The following is a 17,534-nucleotide window of genomic DNA, read 5'->3' as shown; positions in this document are numbered from 1 at the left end:
ATTAGAGTAGATGATAATATCATCAAAGAACACTCTAGTAAAGTTTCGGTGAGGCCTGAATAGCTTCTCCATCAAGCGGTTGAATGTGGTTGGTGCATTGGTCAAGCCAAAAGGCATGACAATATATTCGTAAAGACCAAACGTAGTGCGAAATGCGGTCTTTACAGTGTCTTGATCAATTATCCTTATTTGATGGTAGCCACTTTTTAGGTCAATCCCACTGAAGTAGGTCAATCCTTGAATCTTATTAAATAGGTCTTCTACGCGTGGAATGGGAAACCTATTCTTGATAGTGATGCTATTTAGTGCTCTATAGTCGACACACATTTGATATGTGCCGTCTTTCTTTTGCACTAGTAACACGGGTGAGCAAAATGGAGACGAGCTAGGCCTAGCCATGCCCTTCTCAAATAACTCATGCACTTGCCGCAGAATCTCCTCTTCTTGAGCCTGAGAAAATCTATAAGGAGGTTTATAGGCAGTGAACTTCTTGGAAGAAGTTCAATTGCACGGTCATCATTGCCTCGTTTAGGAGGTAGTTCACAAGGAATGTCGTCAATAAAGACATCTTGAAACCCCTTGAGAAAATTGGATAACTCTAATTCCTTGTGAGTGTGTATATTTTCTTTTTCTAAAACATTAGGTTCATTTTGATAATTTCCTTAGCATTTATGTACATATCTTGTTCCCTGAACCTAAAGTAGATTTTCCTTTCAGGAAAATTAACATTGGGAGCCATGCGATCAAACCATGGTGCCCCTAGGATTACATCCCCATGCTTGAGAGGAGAGATAAATAAGTCCTCTTTGTCCACATAGCTTTGGACATGGAGCCTCAATTTCTCGATTAAGGGAGTGACTGAAGCTTCTTACCCCTTGAAAGCACCCTCTGCGGGTAGGACATCTCCCATCTTGTAAGCTTGTATGCCTAGCTTGGTGGCCAACTCTATGGATATGAAATTGTGAGTAGAACCAGGGTCAAAGAGACTAAAAGCATCACACTCTCTTACATTTTCCCAAGCATGGCATAGAGGAGATCCTTTGTGGTGAGTTTCCTCCTCTTGGATTTCAACCAAGGTAGCTCTAGGAGGCTCATGGAAAGTGTTCTTTTAGGGACAAGCGCGGTATGCATGCCCTTGCTCGCCGCACTTGAAACATCGATTATCCTTGCGATAATGCTCAAGCTCTTCAGGATAGAGTTTTTTTTTTGCCTTTGTAAGCTCCCTTCTCCTTAGCTTTGTTGAACTGACCTTAGGAGACATTTGGACATTGTCCTTCCCCTTAGGCTCATTGGAACCCTTGTTTTCCGTGGGCTTAGAATTTATTTTAGCCCCTGTTTGGAAATTGATTTGAGAAGCCACCATAGTATGGTGTATAACCACGGATATGGTGCGTGGCCTTTGGGAGTTGACATACTCCGCCATTTCTTCAGTTAAGCCCGCAAAAAATTGTTGCTTTTGCTATCCAAAATCCAACTTTTTGAAGACATTGGCTTTAAGTTGTAGTTCCCAAAACTTGTCTACATATTTGTGAATGGATTTGTAGGGAGAGAGCTTTAGGCTTTGCCATTTGGTGAGTACTGGCGGTGGCCAAAAACTGCTTCATAATGGAAGCTCTTAAAGCTTTCCATGTTCGTGGAGCTTCACCGTTGGCCCGTAGGCTGTTGGAGTTATATATGGCTCACTCTACTCAACTTGGTATCACCTATATATTTGTTTTTGTCCTCAATTTGAATCAGTCTCTGGGAGCATGGTGTGTCTCTTGTCTTGTCTCTCTCTCTCTCTTTCTCTCTACATCTCAACATAGTATCAGAGCGGTAACGATCACGCACCGATTCAATTTATGGTGACAAAACAGTATGTGTATGCGATTCGTATATAAGATTCAAAATTGCTACAAATTTTATTTTTGAGCATTAATTCTTGTTAACTGTGGTTGTTTTGTGTTAAGAAGAATATGATTAGTGTTTTGTGTGGTGTTTATTGCTAATCAATATAATGAATCGTTAATTACGTTTTCTTGTTGATTTGTTTTTTGACACCCTGAACTTCATCTCAATTTTTGGGGGTCTTTTGCTCAAACTTTGGAGGAACGGGAAAAGCGATATGGAGCGTAGCGTACATGGCACTTTTCATCCAAATCTTGTTCGTCTCCTCGAGGTCTTCGATTTGAGTTCTAGGTTTGTGTCAATCGGAGTTCGCAGCAGAAAGTTATGCTGTTTTTATTGCAATTGAGCTCGATGCAGCTTTCATCCTCGTGCGTCTTCTCGTAAAGCGTCTACGATCGTTTTTCTAATTTTAGCGTCAACTTTATTGAGAAAATTTAGCTTTTGGCTATTCATATTGTGATTGTCAATCTTGCATCTCACGTCACTCTATTTTGAGAACTCTTTTGTTATTAACGTCTCCTTTTCCCTGCTTTTTGGGTGACGTCTCTCACATCTTTGGATGTTTATTGAGCATCCTTCTTGCGTTTATCGTGGACAAAACACAGTCATCATATTTCTCTCGTTCACCATATATGGTGTGTAGATTCTGCGATCTTATCTTATACATCTTCTCTCAACAAGATATGGCCATGACTATTCTCGTCAACGACTTTCCTTCTGGCCAGCGTTCTGTTCCTCCTTTCCAAGGCCAAGGATTCCAGGATGGAAAGCAAAGATGTTGTTAATTCTTGAAGGCAATGAACTCTCTCCTGACGTTGTCCTTGGAAATCGTGTTTGTCCACCTTAGCCTGTTGATACGGATCATGATAACGTGCTTCACTGAAGGACCTATATTTGAAGATTGGAATGTTGTGTATATGGCTTTGGCAACAACGTGATAAAGGAGCTCATCGATATATTATTTCAGCTCTTACCGATTTCCTTTTGCTTGATATGTATAAACTGCGTACTTCCCACTACGTATGGAAGTACCTTATTGCAAACTTTCAAAAGACATCTATTACAGAAATCCTTTATTTGAGAGGGTTGCTTAGCAAGTTACAATATGAAGTTGGTACTACCATGATGGGACATACTGAGTCTTTCAAAACTGTTATTAATCAACTTGCTGCTGCCGGAGATCCTGTTTCACAAAAACAAGTGATTACACTTCTTCTAGATAAGGTGAAGGAATCCTCTTATGATAACATTGCTACTATTCTCTCCAATAAAGATGGTCTTGATTTCGACCAGGCCTGCATTTCTTTAATTGTATACTCTCAACGTCAAGAACATTGTAATGATGGTCATGATACAACTATGATTTCACAAGAGGAGATTAAGTCACAAAAGATGAAACGTGCTTTTTATGCTCGAAGGCGTCCATTTCAACGACGAAACCATAGAGGTGGCCATCGCGGTAATGTTTTCTCTTGTCTCAAATTTCCCAATAAGCAATGTTCTTACTACAACAGAAATGGATATACTGAAGATGATTGTTTGGCACGTCAATATGATGAAGAACACAATATTACCACGAAACAACCACGTTTATCTAGAGACTCTTCTTCTTCTTCTTCTTGTGAATATTGTGGACGATCTGATCATCCCACTCATATGTGCTATAAGCGTCGATTTGACATAGATCATAATAGAGTATATGCTATTGAATATCAAAACAATATTGTACTAGAAACAAGCTGTGTCCTACGTTCAGTCGCTCCAGACAGAATACTTCATGTACGTGATATTTCACTTTTTATTGTCGATTCTGGTGCTACAAGAAATATGACATATGAGTCTAAGTAGCTCCATAACTATCATCCACTACCAGTTCAACGTGTTGTTTATCTTGCTGATGATACGACTTGTCAAGTAAAGGGTATTGGAGACTTATATCTTGGTACCTTATCTTCTTCCACTCAAATTTTTGCGAGGAGTGTTACATGTACCAGATCTTCAACGTAATCTTCTTTCAATTGCTAGACTTGTTGATCTTGGTCTGTTTGTTGGATTTGATCATACCAAATGCCGAATTGAGAAAGATGGACATGAGACTATAGCCACTGCTCCTCAAAATGATAATTTGTTTGAAATCTCTCTCAACGATGATTTAGCAAATGTTGTCACTGCTCCTGGTGATCATGATTGCAAAGTATGGCATCACCGTTTTGTTCATGTTGATTTCTCAAAACTCCTTGATCTTCAACGTTCTGATCTTGTTCATGGCATGGATCTTAAAGCCCATCCCCATATGGGAGTTTGTGAGTTTTGTGCTCTTGGGAAATAGAATCGTAAACCCTTTCCTCTTTCAAATACAACTCATTCTCATGATATATTGGATCTTGTTTATACTCATATATGTGGACCTCTACCTTCTTCGAGATCACAATATCGCTACTTCATTACTTTAACTGATAATTTCTCACGGTATATGAGTGTATTTCTACTTAGACAGAAATATGAGGCCTTATTTGTTTTCAAACAATTCCACAAGGCTGTGGAACTTCAAACTGGTCGTCGCCTTAAGAAGCTTCGTAGTGACAATGGAGGCGAATATGCTTCTCGAGAGTTTGTGAGTTGCTGTGCTAACAGTGGAATTCATCATGAACACACTATTCCATATTCACCTCAACAGAACGGCGTTGCTGAACGAAAGAATCGCACTATCCTCAATGCTGCAAGATGTATGCTGATTCATTCTGGTTTATCGCGGGCTAAAAGCAAGGGATGGTGGTACAAAATTGGTCGTCCTTGACAGTACCTTTTGATGGTACTTTAACAAATCTTTGCAATGCGATTTATCCAAATCATAAAAGAAATTAGTTATCATATTATATATCATTGGATACATCTTTAAAAGAGGAACATCAAAATAGAATGTCGGACAAGTTTTGACACAAACTACAAAAAATTTACCAGTCTCCACTTTTTCAGTGGTATCAATAAGGTGGAAAAGAAATTGGTCCTTTTTTGTACCACCATCCCTTGCTTTCAGTCCGTGTGTTTTCTGGGTTGAAGCTACTTTGACAGCAGTATTTATTCAGAATCATCTTCCTACCACTACAACAAAAAAACGTGTTATCAACGCGGCCCGTCGCTATCCACGTCGCTGTGAAACCAGTCGCTATTAGCGACGCGGATAGCGATGCGCATAGCGATGACCATAGCGGAAAAAATTTTTCTTGGACAGAGGACAGGTAGCCTGGCCGGTGCCCAGTTAAAAGATGGACACAGCCACAGCCAGACTTCCTGCCCTCTGCCCAAGAAAGCGAGCAGCACCAAAATATAAACCATGCTCCCGCGCGCAAAAATTTCGGCAGAGTTCTCTTTGTTTTTACATAAACTTTTCAAAAAAAACCATATCATGTATACGCCTCCTATATGCTATCCATGTAGGATCTCACATGAGATTTAAGGCCAATGAAAGACAACCGTACCAACTGAAAAGCATAGCCATAACTTAAAAGCATAACCATAACTTAAAAGCATAACCATAACGAACCATAACCATAACTTAAAAGCATAAACATAACTTAAAACCATAACCGGCTATAACCACTTTGATCAAAATCATAATGCAGATAACCATAACCATAACCATAAACAAAATTAACAATAACCATAAGCATAACTAGAAAGAAAAACAATAACTGTCTATACAATGACAATGACAATAATCATAACCATAAGGGAAAAAATAACTGTCTAAACACTAATTGTTTGTACAAAAAAGAGACACAGAAGCGTGTCTATGTCTCACAAAGCATATAGATGAAATCTGGTCCACTAATGACTAGGCGTTGCAACTGCACATAGGACAACTCACAAAATTAGTATTGATATTACTTCACATATACTGACTTAATTAAATCAACTCACACATATTAACGTCTCACCTCAAGTGATCAGCGAGACTGTAAGGCTTCCCATTCTACAGGATCTCCTGAAGCTTCAAGATCATTCGGTACTTCATAGATACCTCTGCGATATCCATCTGACTCCTCCTTGCGTGATGGAGCTCGATGCATCGCAAGATTCTGTGTTTATACAAAAATCAAAGTAATAAGAATACATGATTCATCGCGTTTTAAAAAACACCATAGTTAAGATTGGATTAGAAACTCACAAACTCATAGCGAAAGATGTCGAAGCCTCCGCTGCCAAGATGAGATGTCCCCCTAGTCATCTGTCGTACCTGTGCGGCCTCACGCTGCTGTCTGAACCGCGTGGCCGCTATCCGCTCATCCTCCCTGATTTGCAGCCACGTCTCATGTGGGATGCCCGAAGGCTTCGGCGAGCCGGTCCTAAAAGCCTTCCGAGCTGCATCTCGTCGATGTCTGATGGTGTCCTGTGCAACACCCTTGATCCAACGCGCCCTTGATCCAACGCGCCGAAACCTGTGCCTCTGGCTACCCAGTACTGCGAAGCCTCTACCATCTAAGCAGGCGTCATCTGTGTAACGAAGCCCATGAATGCATCTGCACTCATGGAAGCGGGATCTGGAATCTCGTCTACAAATGTGTCGCTCGCATCTGTCCAAGTCTTTGTAGAATCTATTTGCACAAGTTTGTTTCCATCTCTGCGTACAGTTGCATTGCGACTAGAAGTAATCACCTTGAACCACTTCACATCCAACAAAAACATCTCAAACCACCTGAAGCTTACTTTCAGGATATCTGACACCAGACCATAGTAATCCAGGTTGCTAGTGCTCTCATTCGTGTCTGTAGCACTGGCCCTGCTCTTTTGCATGAAACTAACCATTACCCCACTGTCAAACGTGTTTCTTCTGCTATCAATTTGTTGTGTTCTGAAATGCTTTCCATGCGACCACAATGCCATGTATGTATGATACTTCCAGTCACATCCAATAGCCAGCTCTTCCTCTTCTAGAGATATGGGTTCTCCGATCTATCGAGCTGCTCTCACTGTCTTGTCCAACCATGCCATTGTAGGGAATTCAGGTAGAGGAGCGAGATAGTCTGGCAAGGGTAAGCCTCTAGTCGTTCGACTTCGCCTGAAATCCTATTGCTCTAGATTGCGTCTCTCTTTCTCTTCTTCGTACCTTTCAAGCCATTTTTGCATCGGCACTGAATTTAGTATACAGAACTTCATGATCTTTTCTCGCATGGCCAGGTTCATTTTCTTCGGCACCCCTTGCCCTTGCGGCTCCTCTCTCACCAGTCTTGCATCCTCCTCATCGCTCCACAGTCGAGGCATTTCTGGGTCAGAAACAGATAGAAATTCGGTCGTCAATACAAGAGACTCTTGCACCAGCCATCCTTCTGCCATGCTCCCCTCTGGACGTGCTTTTTGGCAAACAAAACCGTTAAGTGTTTTCATGAACCGCTCTAGAAAGAACATCCAACGATTGTGGACTATATCTGCCACGGCAACCTCATCTACTACATGGACGAGCAAGTGCATTTGGATAGTTAGGCAGCTCGTGGGTAGATACTTCTCAATCATGCAAAGTGCCTCAATGGAGTTAGCCCTTGCGACTGCAGTAGATTCCTCCCGTATCTCCTTGGAAGAGATCCACCGCACTAGCTCTGAAATCTTGTATATGCAGGTCCGCACTTCCTCCGTTAAACACCCCTTGATTGCAATTGGAAGAATGAATCGCAAGATCTTATGCCAGTCGTGCGATTTCAACCCTAACAGTTGATCGTCACGGGTGAATGCTGTCTTGAGACATCGCATATATCCTGTTGGCGTCTTGAACTCTGAAATCACCCTTTTCACTTGTCGCTCTTCGTTTTTTAGCAATACCCATGGCGCTCTTGGAAGTTTTGTTTGACCAGCTGCATTGGTGAAAGGCCATAGCTCTGGCATCTTTCCAACCGACTGCAAATCATCTCGTGAAGCTCGATTGTCTTCCAGAGGAGCTCTCCCACATTCTTGAATATATGCATTGGATCCAGCAAATGGTTAATTAGTAGATCACCCTAGCATGGCAACGTATGGAGAATGGACAAACGTTTCATTCCTGGAATAGGTTGCCCCTCATGTTGCTCCCATCGGCGACGCCACTCTTGTACATGCATAGGACGACATTCGACGTGACCAAGCTGGCCTTCGTGCAAGTGATGGCCATCTGGAAGATAACGGTGGTGGCCTTGATAAATTGTCTTTCGAAGAGAGGTAGAATAGCGCACATCCAAAGACTGCCCGCAAATTGGACATGCATTGTATCCCGAAGTTATTAGTCCTGCATATATCAAAGCATGAATCAGGCCAAGGCAAAGGGCTTGTGAATAGCGAGAATTTTGTAAATCAATAACCATTACCAGAAGCTTCTCCGTATCCTGGCCAATCATGCATAGTCCACATAAGAAGTGCATGGATCCTTGCATGCTGTTGTCCTACTGGTTCAACCGCATCTGCTATGTCGATCCCATGCCATAACTCTTGGAGCTCGTCAACTAGTGGAGCTAGATAAACATCCATGTTTTTTGCTTTGAACTTACCAGGTACAATCAAGCTTAAAATCAAATGACCCTTCTTGATAGCAAGCCATGGCGGGAGGTTATAATAGATAAGGCACATAGGCCAAGTGCTCCATGACGAGCTTCTCAAGCCAAATGGATTGACTCCATCCATTGCCATGCCCAAACGCAAATTGCATGGTTCAATCTTAAAATGTGGCCAGGTATCTTCAATGTGCCTCTAAGCCTTCGAATCAGCGGGCACCCTAAATGTTGCGTCAGTGGATCTATTCGTAGAATTCCACCGCATCAACTTTGCAATGGAACCACAACGAAACATGCTTTTTATCCTAGGAATAATAGGGAAATGCCGCAACACTTTAGCTGGCACTGTCTCGCCAACTGCATCTTGTTTGTAGCGCATTGCTCCGCACTTAGGACACGACAGACAATGTGCGAATTCATTGCGAAAAAGAATGCAATCATTTGGACATGCATGAATCTTGTTGTAGTCCAAGCCAACTGAGGTCAGAAGCTGCTTTGCGTCTGGCCTGGAGGGAGGCATTTTATTGCCAGCCGATAGAAGTTGCTCCTGCAATAACCTGTTTAAGCCACATTAAATTAAAATTAAAGCTCTCCGAGCACATCACCGTTGCAATCGGAAAATCTCTTTTGTAAATTACGTACCTAAAAAAAGCAGTGACGTTTGCATCTGACCAGCCGTACACTGACTGAAGATTCAAAAACGCCAGACAAGTACGAAGTACAGATATTTTGACGCCTTCATAGATTGGTTGACGTGCCAACTTTCTCAACATGTCTTCAGGAGATAGGCGCACGGCTTCTGGTGCTGCTTCGTTCGTGTTCTCCTCGCTTGTCTGGAAGAAGGCATCCAACATCTCCTCCATGCCGTTGTCTTCTGTCTGTAAGCCCTTTTCTGCTTCCATCCGTGGCTCTATATTGGTCGGACCTTCACGCATAATCTTTTTTATCTCTCTCTCTCTCAGATGTAGGTGCTATGTCGTAGAAATCAATGCTCGTTGTTTCTCTAGCAAACTCTCCGTACTTGTGCACATGCTCATTACATATCCTACGCTTGCGCAGGATTTTATACTTGCAGAGCGTGCACGAGCATGCAATCTTTTCCTCCATGTTAGTTGATGACGTTGCCATCTACAATGATTATGAATGTTGTTTTAATATATATATATATATATATATATATATATATATATATATAATCCTCACAATGTAAACTACCTCGCATTCTCTAGTCTTGCCCAATCTCCATACACCTTGGTCCAGAGGTGTACGGAGATCAGGACCACCGGGTCAAAATCTCGTCTTTATTGGTCAAATCCTATATGGGTAGACACATACGTGCACTCCTAGGTGTACATGGCAATGCATGTAGCATGCAAAACCCCTTTTCCTCTTTTAGTTCCATAGTTTCTTCTCTGTCTACGTACCCTATCTCTCGTTCTTTCTCTCTCACTCTCGCTCTCGCTATCTCTCTTTCTCTCTCGATCTCGCTCTCGCTCTCTCTCTCTCTCTCTCTCTCTCTCTCTCTCTCTCTCTCTCTCTCTCTCTCTCTCTCTCGATCTCGCTCTCGCTATCTCTCTTTCTCTATTTCTCTATTTTCCTATTTCTCTGCCATAACTCCTGGAGCTCCACTTCCCTATCTCTCTCTCTCTCTCTCTCTCTCTCTCTCTCTCTTTATATATATATATATATATATATATATATATATAAAACTCTCTATTTCCTATCTCTCTCTCTCTCTCTACTTACCTCTCTCTCTCTCTCTCTCTCTCTCTCTCTCTCTCTCTCTCTCTCTCTCTCTCTCTCTCTCTCCCTATCTCTCTAATGATCAAACGAGCGACTGATCTAGGGAGATCTAGACGCCCACGACTGCGGAGGACTACACAACATCGACAGAGGCTGCATCAGAGGATCAAGCTAGGTCACTTTGGCTCGACATGCACAACGTCCAGTCAGAGTACTGACCATGGAGGAGATCTACCTATCCCAACTAGCTCGTTTAGCCGTTTAGTCCACACCCAGTAGTTTAGGATTCCATAATATTTTATTTTGTCATCTTCTTACTCTGACTTTGTATCAGATCCATCACATTGTAACTTTCTTGTCTCATGTCTCATAGGTCACTTTGGCCTTTCGAAGATGTTAATATAACATTTCATTTCATTTCTCTCTTTAATTTTTTTTTCTTTAGTTTTAATTTCCTAAGCATACATTAATTCTCTCTCTCTTTGATTACCTACACACACACACACACACACACATATTTCTCTCTCTCTCTCTCTCCTACACACACACACACACACATTTCTCTCTCTCTCTCTCTCTCTCTCTCTCTCTCTCTCTCTCTTTCCTACACACACACACACACACACACATTTCTCTCTCTCTCTCTCTCTCTCTCTCTCTCTCTCTCTCTCTCTCTCTCTCTCTCTCTCTCTCTCTCTCTTCCTACACACACACACACACCTCTCTCTCTCTCTCTTTCCTACACACACACACACACCGCTCTCTCTCTCTCTCTCTATTTCCTACACACCTCTCTCTCTCTCTCTCTCTCTCTCTCTCTCTCTTTCCTACACACACCTATCTCTCTCTCTCTCTCTCTCTCTCTCTCTCTCTCTCTCTCTATTTCCTACACACACACACACACACACACACACACCGCTCTCTCTCTCTCTCTCTCTCTCTCTCTCTCTCTCTCTCTCTCTCTCTCTCTCTCTCTCTTTCCTATACACACACACACACACACACACACCGTTCTCTCTCTCTCTCTCTCTCTCTCTCTTTCCTACACATACACACGCGATGTAGAGGTAGAGAGAGAGAGAGAGAGAGAGAGAGAGAGAGAGAGAGAGAGAGAGAGAGAGAGCAAGAGAGAGGGGTTGGGGAGGGTGGAGATGGAAATAATACTTGCATAGCAGGTTTCGCCCAGGATCCAAGCAGGAGAAAATGGCCCCTGCGCGCGGGTTTCGCTTTTTTTCCCCAATTTTTTTGGCGTCGATATACGCGTCGCTATACGCGTGGCAAATAAAGACTTTCCACGCGTATATCGATGCTCATTACGACGCGTATAGCAACACCGGCTAATGTCGTCGATATACGCATGGAAAAGCATGGCCGTCGATATAGGCGCGTCGATATCTTCATTTAGTGTTGTAGTGTACTAATGCATCCTCTGGTAAGATACCCATCATATCCTAGACAAGTGACATTTCTTCTGTATCTCATTTTTGAACCTTTGGATGTATTGCTTATATTCATATTCGCAAAGAAACACGAACAAAGATTGATGCCCCTGGTCTTAATTAAAGTTATTTTCATTGGATAATTTGATACTTCCAAAGGCTACGAATTCTATGAAACTTCCTCCAAGAAAGTAATTGTGAATCGTGATGCTACTTTTAACGAACAACTTATGGGAGGCTCATGGTCCATGGATGATTCTGATGATATTAAATCATTGCTTTAGGCTTTTCCATTTCTTTCAGATGTTGAAACTCTTCCTATAGAGCAGCTTTCCTCTTCACAACTATGCATTTCGAATGTTGCCAATGATGATATTGATATTTTTGTTGATCTGCCTATTGATTTTGAACATGGTTCATGTCATGTTTATGATGATGATATTGTTGATAATGATTTCTCTACTTCTGAAGATCCCGTTACTTATGATGAAGCTATCTCTTCACCACAAAAGGATCCATGGCAAGAGGCTATGGAAGAAGAGTACGATTCTTTTATCTCTAAAGGTACATAAATACTAATTGAACTACCTCGTGCTCGTATAGCTATTAAGTGTAAGTGGCTGTATAAGACAAAAGAAAAAGCAGATGGATCTTTTGCAAGTTCAAGGTACATCTAATTGCAAAAGGTTACTCCCAAGTAGCTGGTGTTGGTTATCAAGAGATCTTTTCACCAGTTGTTCGCATTACAAGTGTTCGAGTTTTATTGGCATTTGCTGTTCAATTTGATTTAGAATCTCATCAAATGGATGTGTGAACTGCTTTTCTTAATGGTGACTTGGAAGAGGAAATTTATATGGAACAACCTGAAGGGTTTGTTATTCCAGGTAAACAAGACCTTGTTGCTCAACTCCATAAGGCACTATATGGTCTCAAACAAGCTTCCTGAGTCTGGTATACAAAATTTGATCTTTTTCTCACCTTCAAAGGATTCATCTCTTGCTCTTCAGACCCCAACTTATACATAAAACACCAAGGTAGCAATTTTGTGATTCTTCCTCTTTATGAGGATGATGCCATCCTTGTTTCCAATGATTTGAGATTTCTTTAGCAAGTGAAAAAGTTATTGTCTTCTGCATTTGATATGGTGCATCTTGGAGAGATTCACTCGTGTCTTGGAATTCAGATCCAATGGAACCATACAAAAGGTATTTTATTCCTTAGATAGTCAAAGTTTATTGTAGATACCATTCAAAAATTTGGTATGGAGTCTGCACGTTTGGTCAACACACCTTGTCTTGCGAGCTCTACGAAAAACACTTCTGACAATGGCCATCAACTTGTCACAAATCAACCTTATGCTAAGTTGATTGGATGTCTTCAGTTTATTGGCATGAATACTCGTCCTGATATTCTGTTTGTTGCTAATTATCTTGGACAACATCTTTCACGTCCTTCTCTTAAGCATTGGTCTGCAGCAAAGCGTGTATTAAAATACTTGAAAGGCACTACGGATTTTGATTTGGTCTATCAATGTCAACTCACATCGGATTCTATGCAATCTCTTTTTCTTTTGGGTTATATAGATGCAGTCTGGGAAAGCTCACATTTATCTATTAGTGGAAATTGCTTATTTATAAATGGTTGTCTTGTTTTTTGGACCAACAAGAAACAATACTGTGTTGCAGTTTCTACGACTGAGTCAGAATATGTTGCGGCATCACTTGGAGCTTGTGAGCTGATCTTGCTTCCACAAATGCTGGTTGATATTGGTCACTCTCCTCTTTCTAGCACACCCTTGCGGTGTGACAACCAAAGTGGTATTAGTCTTGCAAAATACTATGTTCAACATAATAAGTCAAAGCACATTGCTGTCCATTATCATTATGTCAGGTATGAGGTACACAAAGGAATCTCATGGTCGAACACTATCCAAATGATCAGATGATTGCATACATTCTTACCAAAGGCCTCAACGAGTCACGTTTCATCCTCTTGCGCTCGGAGCTCGAAGTTGCTTCAGCCTCACTCTTTCTAGATTAGCTTCTCTGCTATTGTGATAGCTTTGTACATATGACATTGTAATCCTATAGGTACCTTGCACTATGCACACTCCACATTTTCACATTGTGATCTCTGAGTCACTTGTATATAGATACACAATTCACTTTCACATCATCATCGCTGGTTCATATTTTCACATTATATACAGGCTGGGGTTTTTCCCTTGAACTCCCCAAGGGTTTTTTCATCCAAAGCTAGAGACCTTTGTTTGAATGGGGGTGTTGGAGCTATATATGGCTCACCCTACTCAACTTGGTCTCACCTATATATTTGTATCTTGTCCTCAATATGAATCAGTCTTTGGGAGCGTACATGGTGTGTCTCTTGTCTCGTCTCTCTCTCTCTCTTTCTCTCTACATCTCAACATAGGCTAGACCACCATTGCCTGGCGGACTTTTGAAAGTGCATAGCTACATGGCATAGCTTAGAGGAATCCGTGAATCCCTCATCTCCAAAGGCCGCATTGAACTGTTGGATAAAGGCCAACACTTTGTCCGTAGCACCAAAAGGTGCCATTGTAGGTAAGGAAAGAGAAGCTCTTTCCTCCCTCTTTAAACTTCTTGAGCTTGGACGACCTCTTCCATGTAGCATAGGATTTCCTATGGTCTCTTCTTTTTGATGGTTCAAAGGTTGCACCATCACTTTCTTCAAAAGATAAAGAATTTGAGGAAGATGGAGAAGAGGGTGACCTCTTTCTTGCCTTTTTCTTACCTTGATCTTCTTTGTCTGCACCATCACTTTCATAAGAGGAAGAGGATGAAGAAGATGGAGAAGAGGGTGTCCTCTTTCTCACCCTTTTCTTCTCTTGATTTTTTTCATCCCTCTTTGAAGTATGGTGTGGAGAAGTGTGTGATGGTCTTCTTCGTTTTGGAGGTGATGGAGAGCGTTTAGCCCACCGTTTTCGTGGAGCCATCTCCACCGAGGTGGCAGGAGACTCACTTCTTTCTTGTTCCTTCGGTGGAGGCTCTTGAGTTCTTCTTTGAGAAGGAGATGCATCATCAAGAAGCAAATTTATGAGCCCTTCGTATGGATCCTCTTCTTCTTCCCGAATCGGAGAGAGGCCTCTTTTGGAAGTCTCACAAGGAGGCTTCCTAGGTGCTCTCTCGTCATGGTGGGGAGCTTGGAGAATCCCATGAGCATGAAGCTGCCGCTGCACTTCACTTTGGAGGGATGGATTGCCCCTGTCTTGTTGAAGCCTAGAAACAGGATAGTTAACAAGCATAGCATCATCATTAGTAGCGTGCTCATTAGCAAAATCAACACACACACACACACAAATATGAATCATCAAGGATGAAAGCAAAGTAGATTTGGATCACTTCTTTGCATAAGGTGTCTCAAGAGTATAGTTGTAACTCGCTCTCTCCATCTCTCTTCCTCGCATCCACACACTAATATATACTAGGTAGACTTTTCATGTCAAGCAACATCTTTCAAGTAGTGTGGCTGGCTAGATAGAATTCTTTTTCCCACTACAACATACTGGATTGCTGATGATGAAGGTCTTGCCTTGCTAATGATGATAGTCTCTCTCTCTCTCTCTCACACACACACACACACACACACACACACACACACACACACACACATCAAAATCATTAAGGATGAAGCAAAGAGCACATGGAGCACTTATTTGCATATGGTGTCTCAAGAATAGAGTTGTAACTCACTTTCTGTATCTCTCTTCCTCACACCCACACTTGAACACATACTAAGTAGACATTAGTAGTTTGATGAGAAAGTTAGACCTCAAAACACATTTGTATGCATGCAAATGATGTACATACTTGCTCCTAGATTTTGTGAGAAAAAGATCTCTCTAGAAAGACAATGTGCTAAGACTAATGGCCATTATATCATTACTAGCTTCTGGGTCTATGTTATATTTATGAGACAAAATCTTTGTGAGATTCCAAAAATTTAATTCAATAACCCGTCTTATAGCTCTCTGTTTCCCCTATCCCTCCCCACCAAAAAGGCCATGTCGACCTCCCTCCCCCCCCCATCCCGAGTTCGCCTATGTCATTCCTGCTCACAAGGCACTCACCCTTGCCGATGACACTCCTACACTCTCTTTACTTGTTCCCTCTGTTTGCATCCATGCGCCCCTGCTGTTCTTTGATCACGACATATGCACCTCCAGCAAAGAAAAGTGAGGCTCATTGGTAGGAAATTGGCAATGGCAAGAGGCATAGTATGAGCTTTGCTCTACGAGAGCAAGGTCAACCTGACCCCTCCATGGCTAGCATCGTGTCCCTTGTGTCATTGTTGTAGAATATAGGCGAGAGGAAGTGACAGAGAGACCACATCTCATGGGAAAACAGGGCATAGCAGGTCGCCCATGGGAAACTACCACGTCTTGTCGCTCAACTCTTGCACCCCGTTGTTCATGCCAACCGGAGGGAAAGAAAGAGTGGCATACAAAGCCCTCTAGATCCCTCCACAACCCCTGCACATAAAGTGAATATCTTCGTGTCACACACACATCTAGATAGACACCTAGAAACAAAACGAAAAACAAGTCCATGTCTTCTCCCCCTTGCCACCTCACCACCTGCCTTTTCTTTTCAAACCCACAACGAGTATCTTCTTAGGTTCTTGCTAAAAGAATCCATCCAAAATCGTGCCACCCTTCTCTTAAAATTATGCATCTCATATGTGGGGTTGATAACTATTCTCGATGCTCCAAGATTATGGGCAACGAGAATTGCAATGGAGAGCCCGCACTGTGAGTGGGAGAGGAAAGAGTGTAGGTCTAAGTCGCGGAGAGAGAGAGAGAGAGAGAGAGAGAGAGAGAGAGAGAGAGAGAGAGAGAGAGGGGGGGGGGGGGGGGGGGGGGGGGGGGGGAGGGGGGGGGGGGGACGGGAGGGGATCATATTTTGCTATTTACACTATTTTGGCGCATAAGTCCACTGATTGCACGTTTTTAATTGCCAGGATGCTTAGATAGTGGGAAAACACCCAAAAGTTAAGATTAAAATTACAAATTAAAATCTAGTGGAGGTTGGGACTTGGACAGGAGGCAGCCAATCATTAATGCTTGCTGTGGTGAGCTCCATGCTGCTGTTTCTTGGCGGCCTCCTTCGTGTGCTTGCGCTCGTGCTTCTCGTGGACCGCAAGAGTGCCTGCACCGATGGCGATGGCGGCAGCCACGTGCTCGCGCACCTTGTGAGCATGGCGCTGCTCGGGGTGCTTCTTGGCCTCGTGCTTCTCGTGCTGCAGCAAACAATATACAACGACGTCAAGCGATGCTGCTAGCATGCATATATAACTCTTAGCATTATATTCTAGTATGCTGAAAACTCGTGATCAAAATTAAAAGCTTACCAAAGCGAAGGCACCAGCGGCGAGAGCGCAGGCGTCGGCCGCATGCTGGCGCTGCTTGTGCTTCTTCTCCTTCGCCTTGTGGTCCACGCTGCCGGCTTTGGAGGCATGCACAAGATTGTGTAGCTGGTGATGGCCGGTCATGATTTCTGCTAAAGAAGTGTAATTAAGCTGGTGGAGGCAGCTGTAATTGATGGTATTGTTTGACGAGCAGCAGTGATTAGAATCGAGTGAGCGGGAAAGAGCAAGACGTGGTGAAAGACGGGAAATGTGCGTGCGCTGTCGTTGATATGAGTAGCGATAGCATGCAGGTGCGTATTTATGAGAAGAAGGACGCTAGACCGCTTGAACTCATCGACGTCGACACGGCTTTCGACGCGACGCGCTCACGACAGCTTCCTGCCGAGGGTGGTCACCTGCACTTTGTCATGACGAAAAGTCGTCCTTGGCCGAGGTCCCACACGCGCTTATAATGATGGAAAAAAATTTTAAAGTGCGTGTGGGATCTCGGCCAAGGACGACTTTAGATTTTAAATTTGAAGGTGAGCAAACCTTCAAATGTGCC

The 17,534-nt window shown here is 42.6% G+C and overlaps 1 protein-coding gene across 1 annotated transcript; it reads right to left on the bottom strand.

Moving 5' to 3' along the window:
• Positions 1 to 16,539: 16,539 nt before the first annotated feature.
• On the bottom strand, positions 16,540 to 17,248 carry LOC147462017 (abscisic stress-ripening protein 3-like). Its single transcript, XM_086502353.1, has 2 exons — positions 16,973 to 17,248; positions 16,540 to 16,861 (listed from the first exon to the last, which is right to left on the bottom strand). The coding sequence occupies exons 1-2, from the start codon at positions 17,111 to 17,113 to the stop codon at positions 16,679 to 16,681; spliced, it is 324 nt and encodes a 107-aa protein (XP_086358479.1). The 5' UTR covers positions 17,114 to 17,248; the 3' UTR covers positions 16,540 to 16,678.
• Positions 17,249 to 17,534: the final 286 nt, after the last annotated feature.

This window comes from Adiantum capillus-veneris, chromosome 3 (genome assembly GCF_014529385.1).
Source record: "Adiantum capillus-veneris isolate H3 chromosome 3, ASM1452938v2, whole genome shotgun sequence".
NCBI lineage: Eukaryota > Viridiplantae > Streptophyta > Polypodiopsida > Polypodiales > Pteridaceae > Adiantum > Adiantum capillus-veneris.
This window is presented reverse-complemented; position numbering and strand designations above follow the sequence as displayed.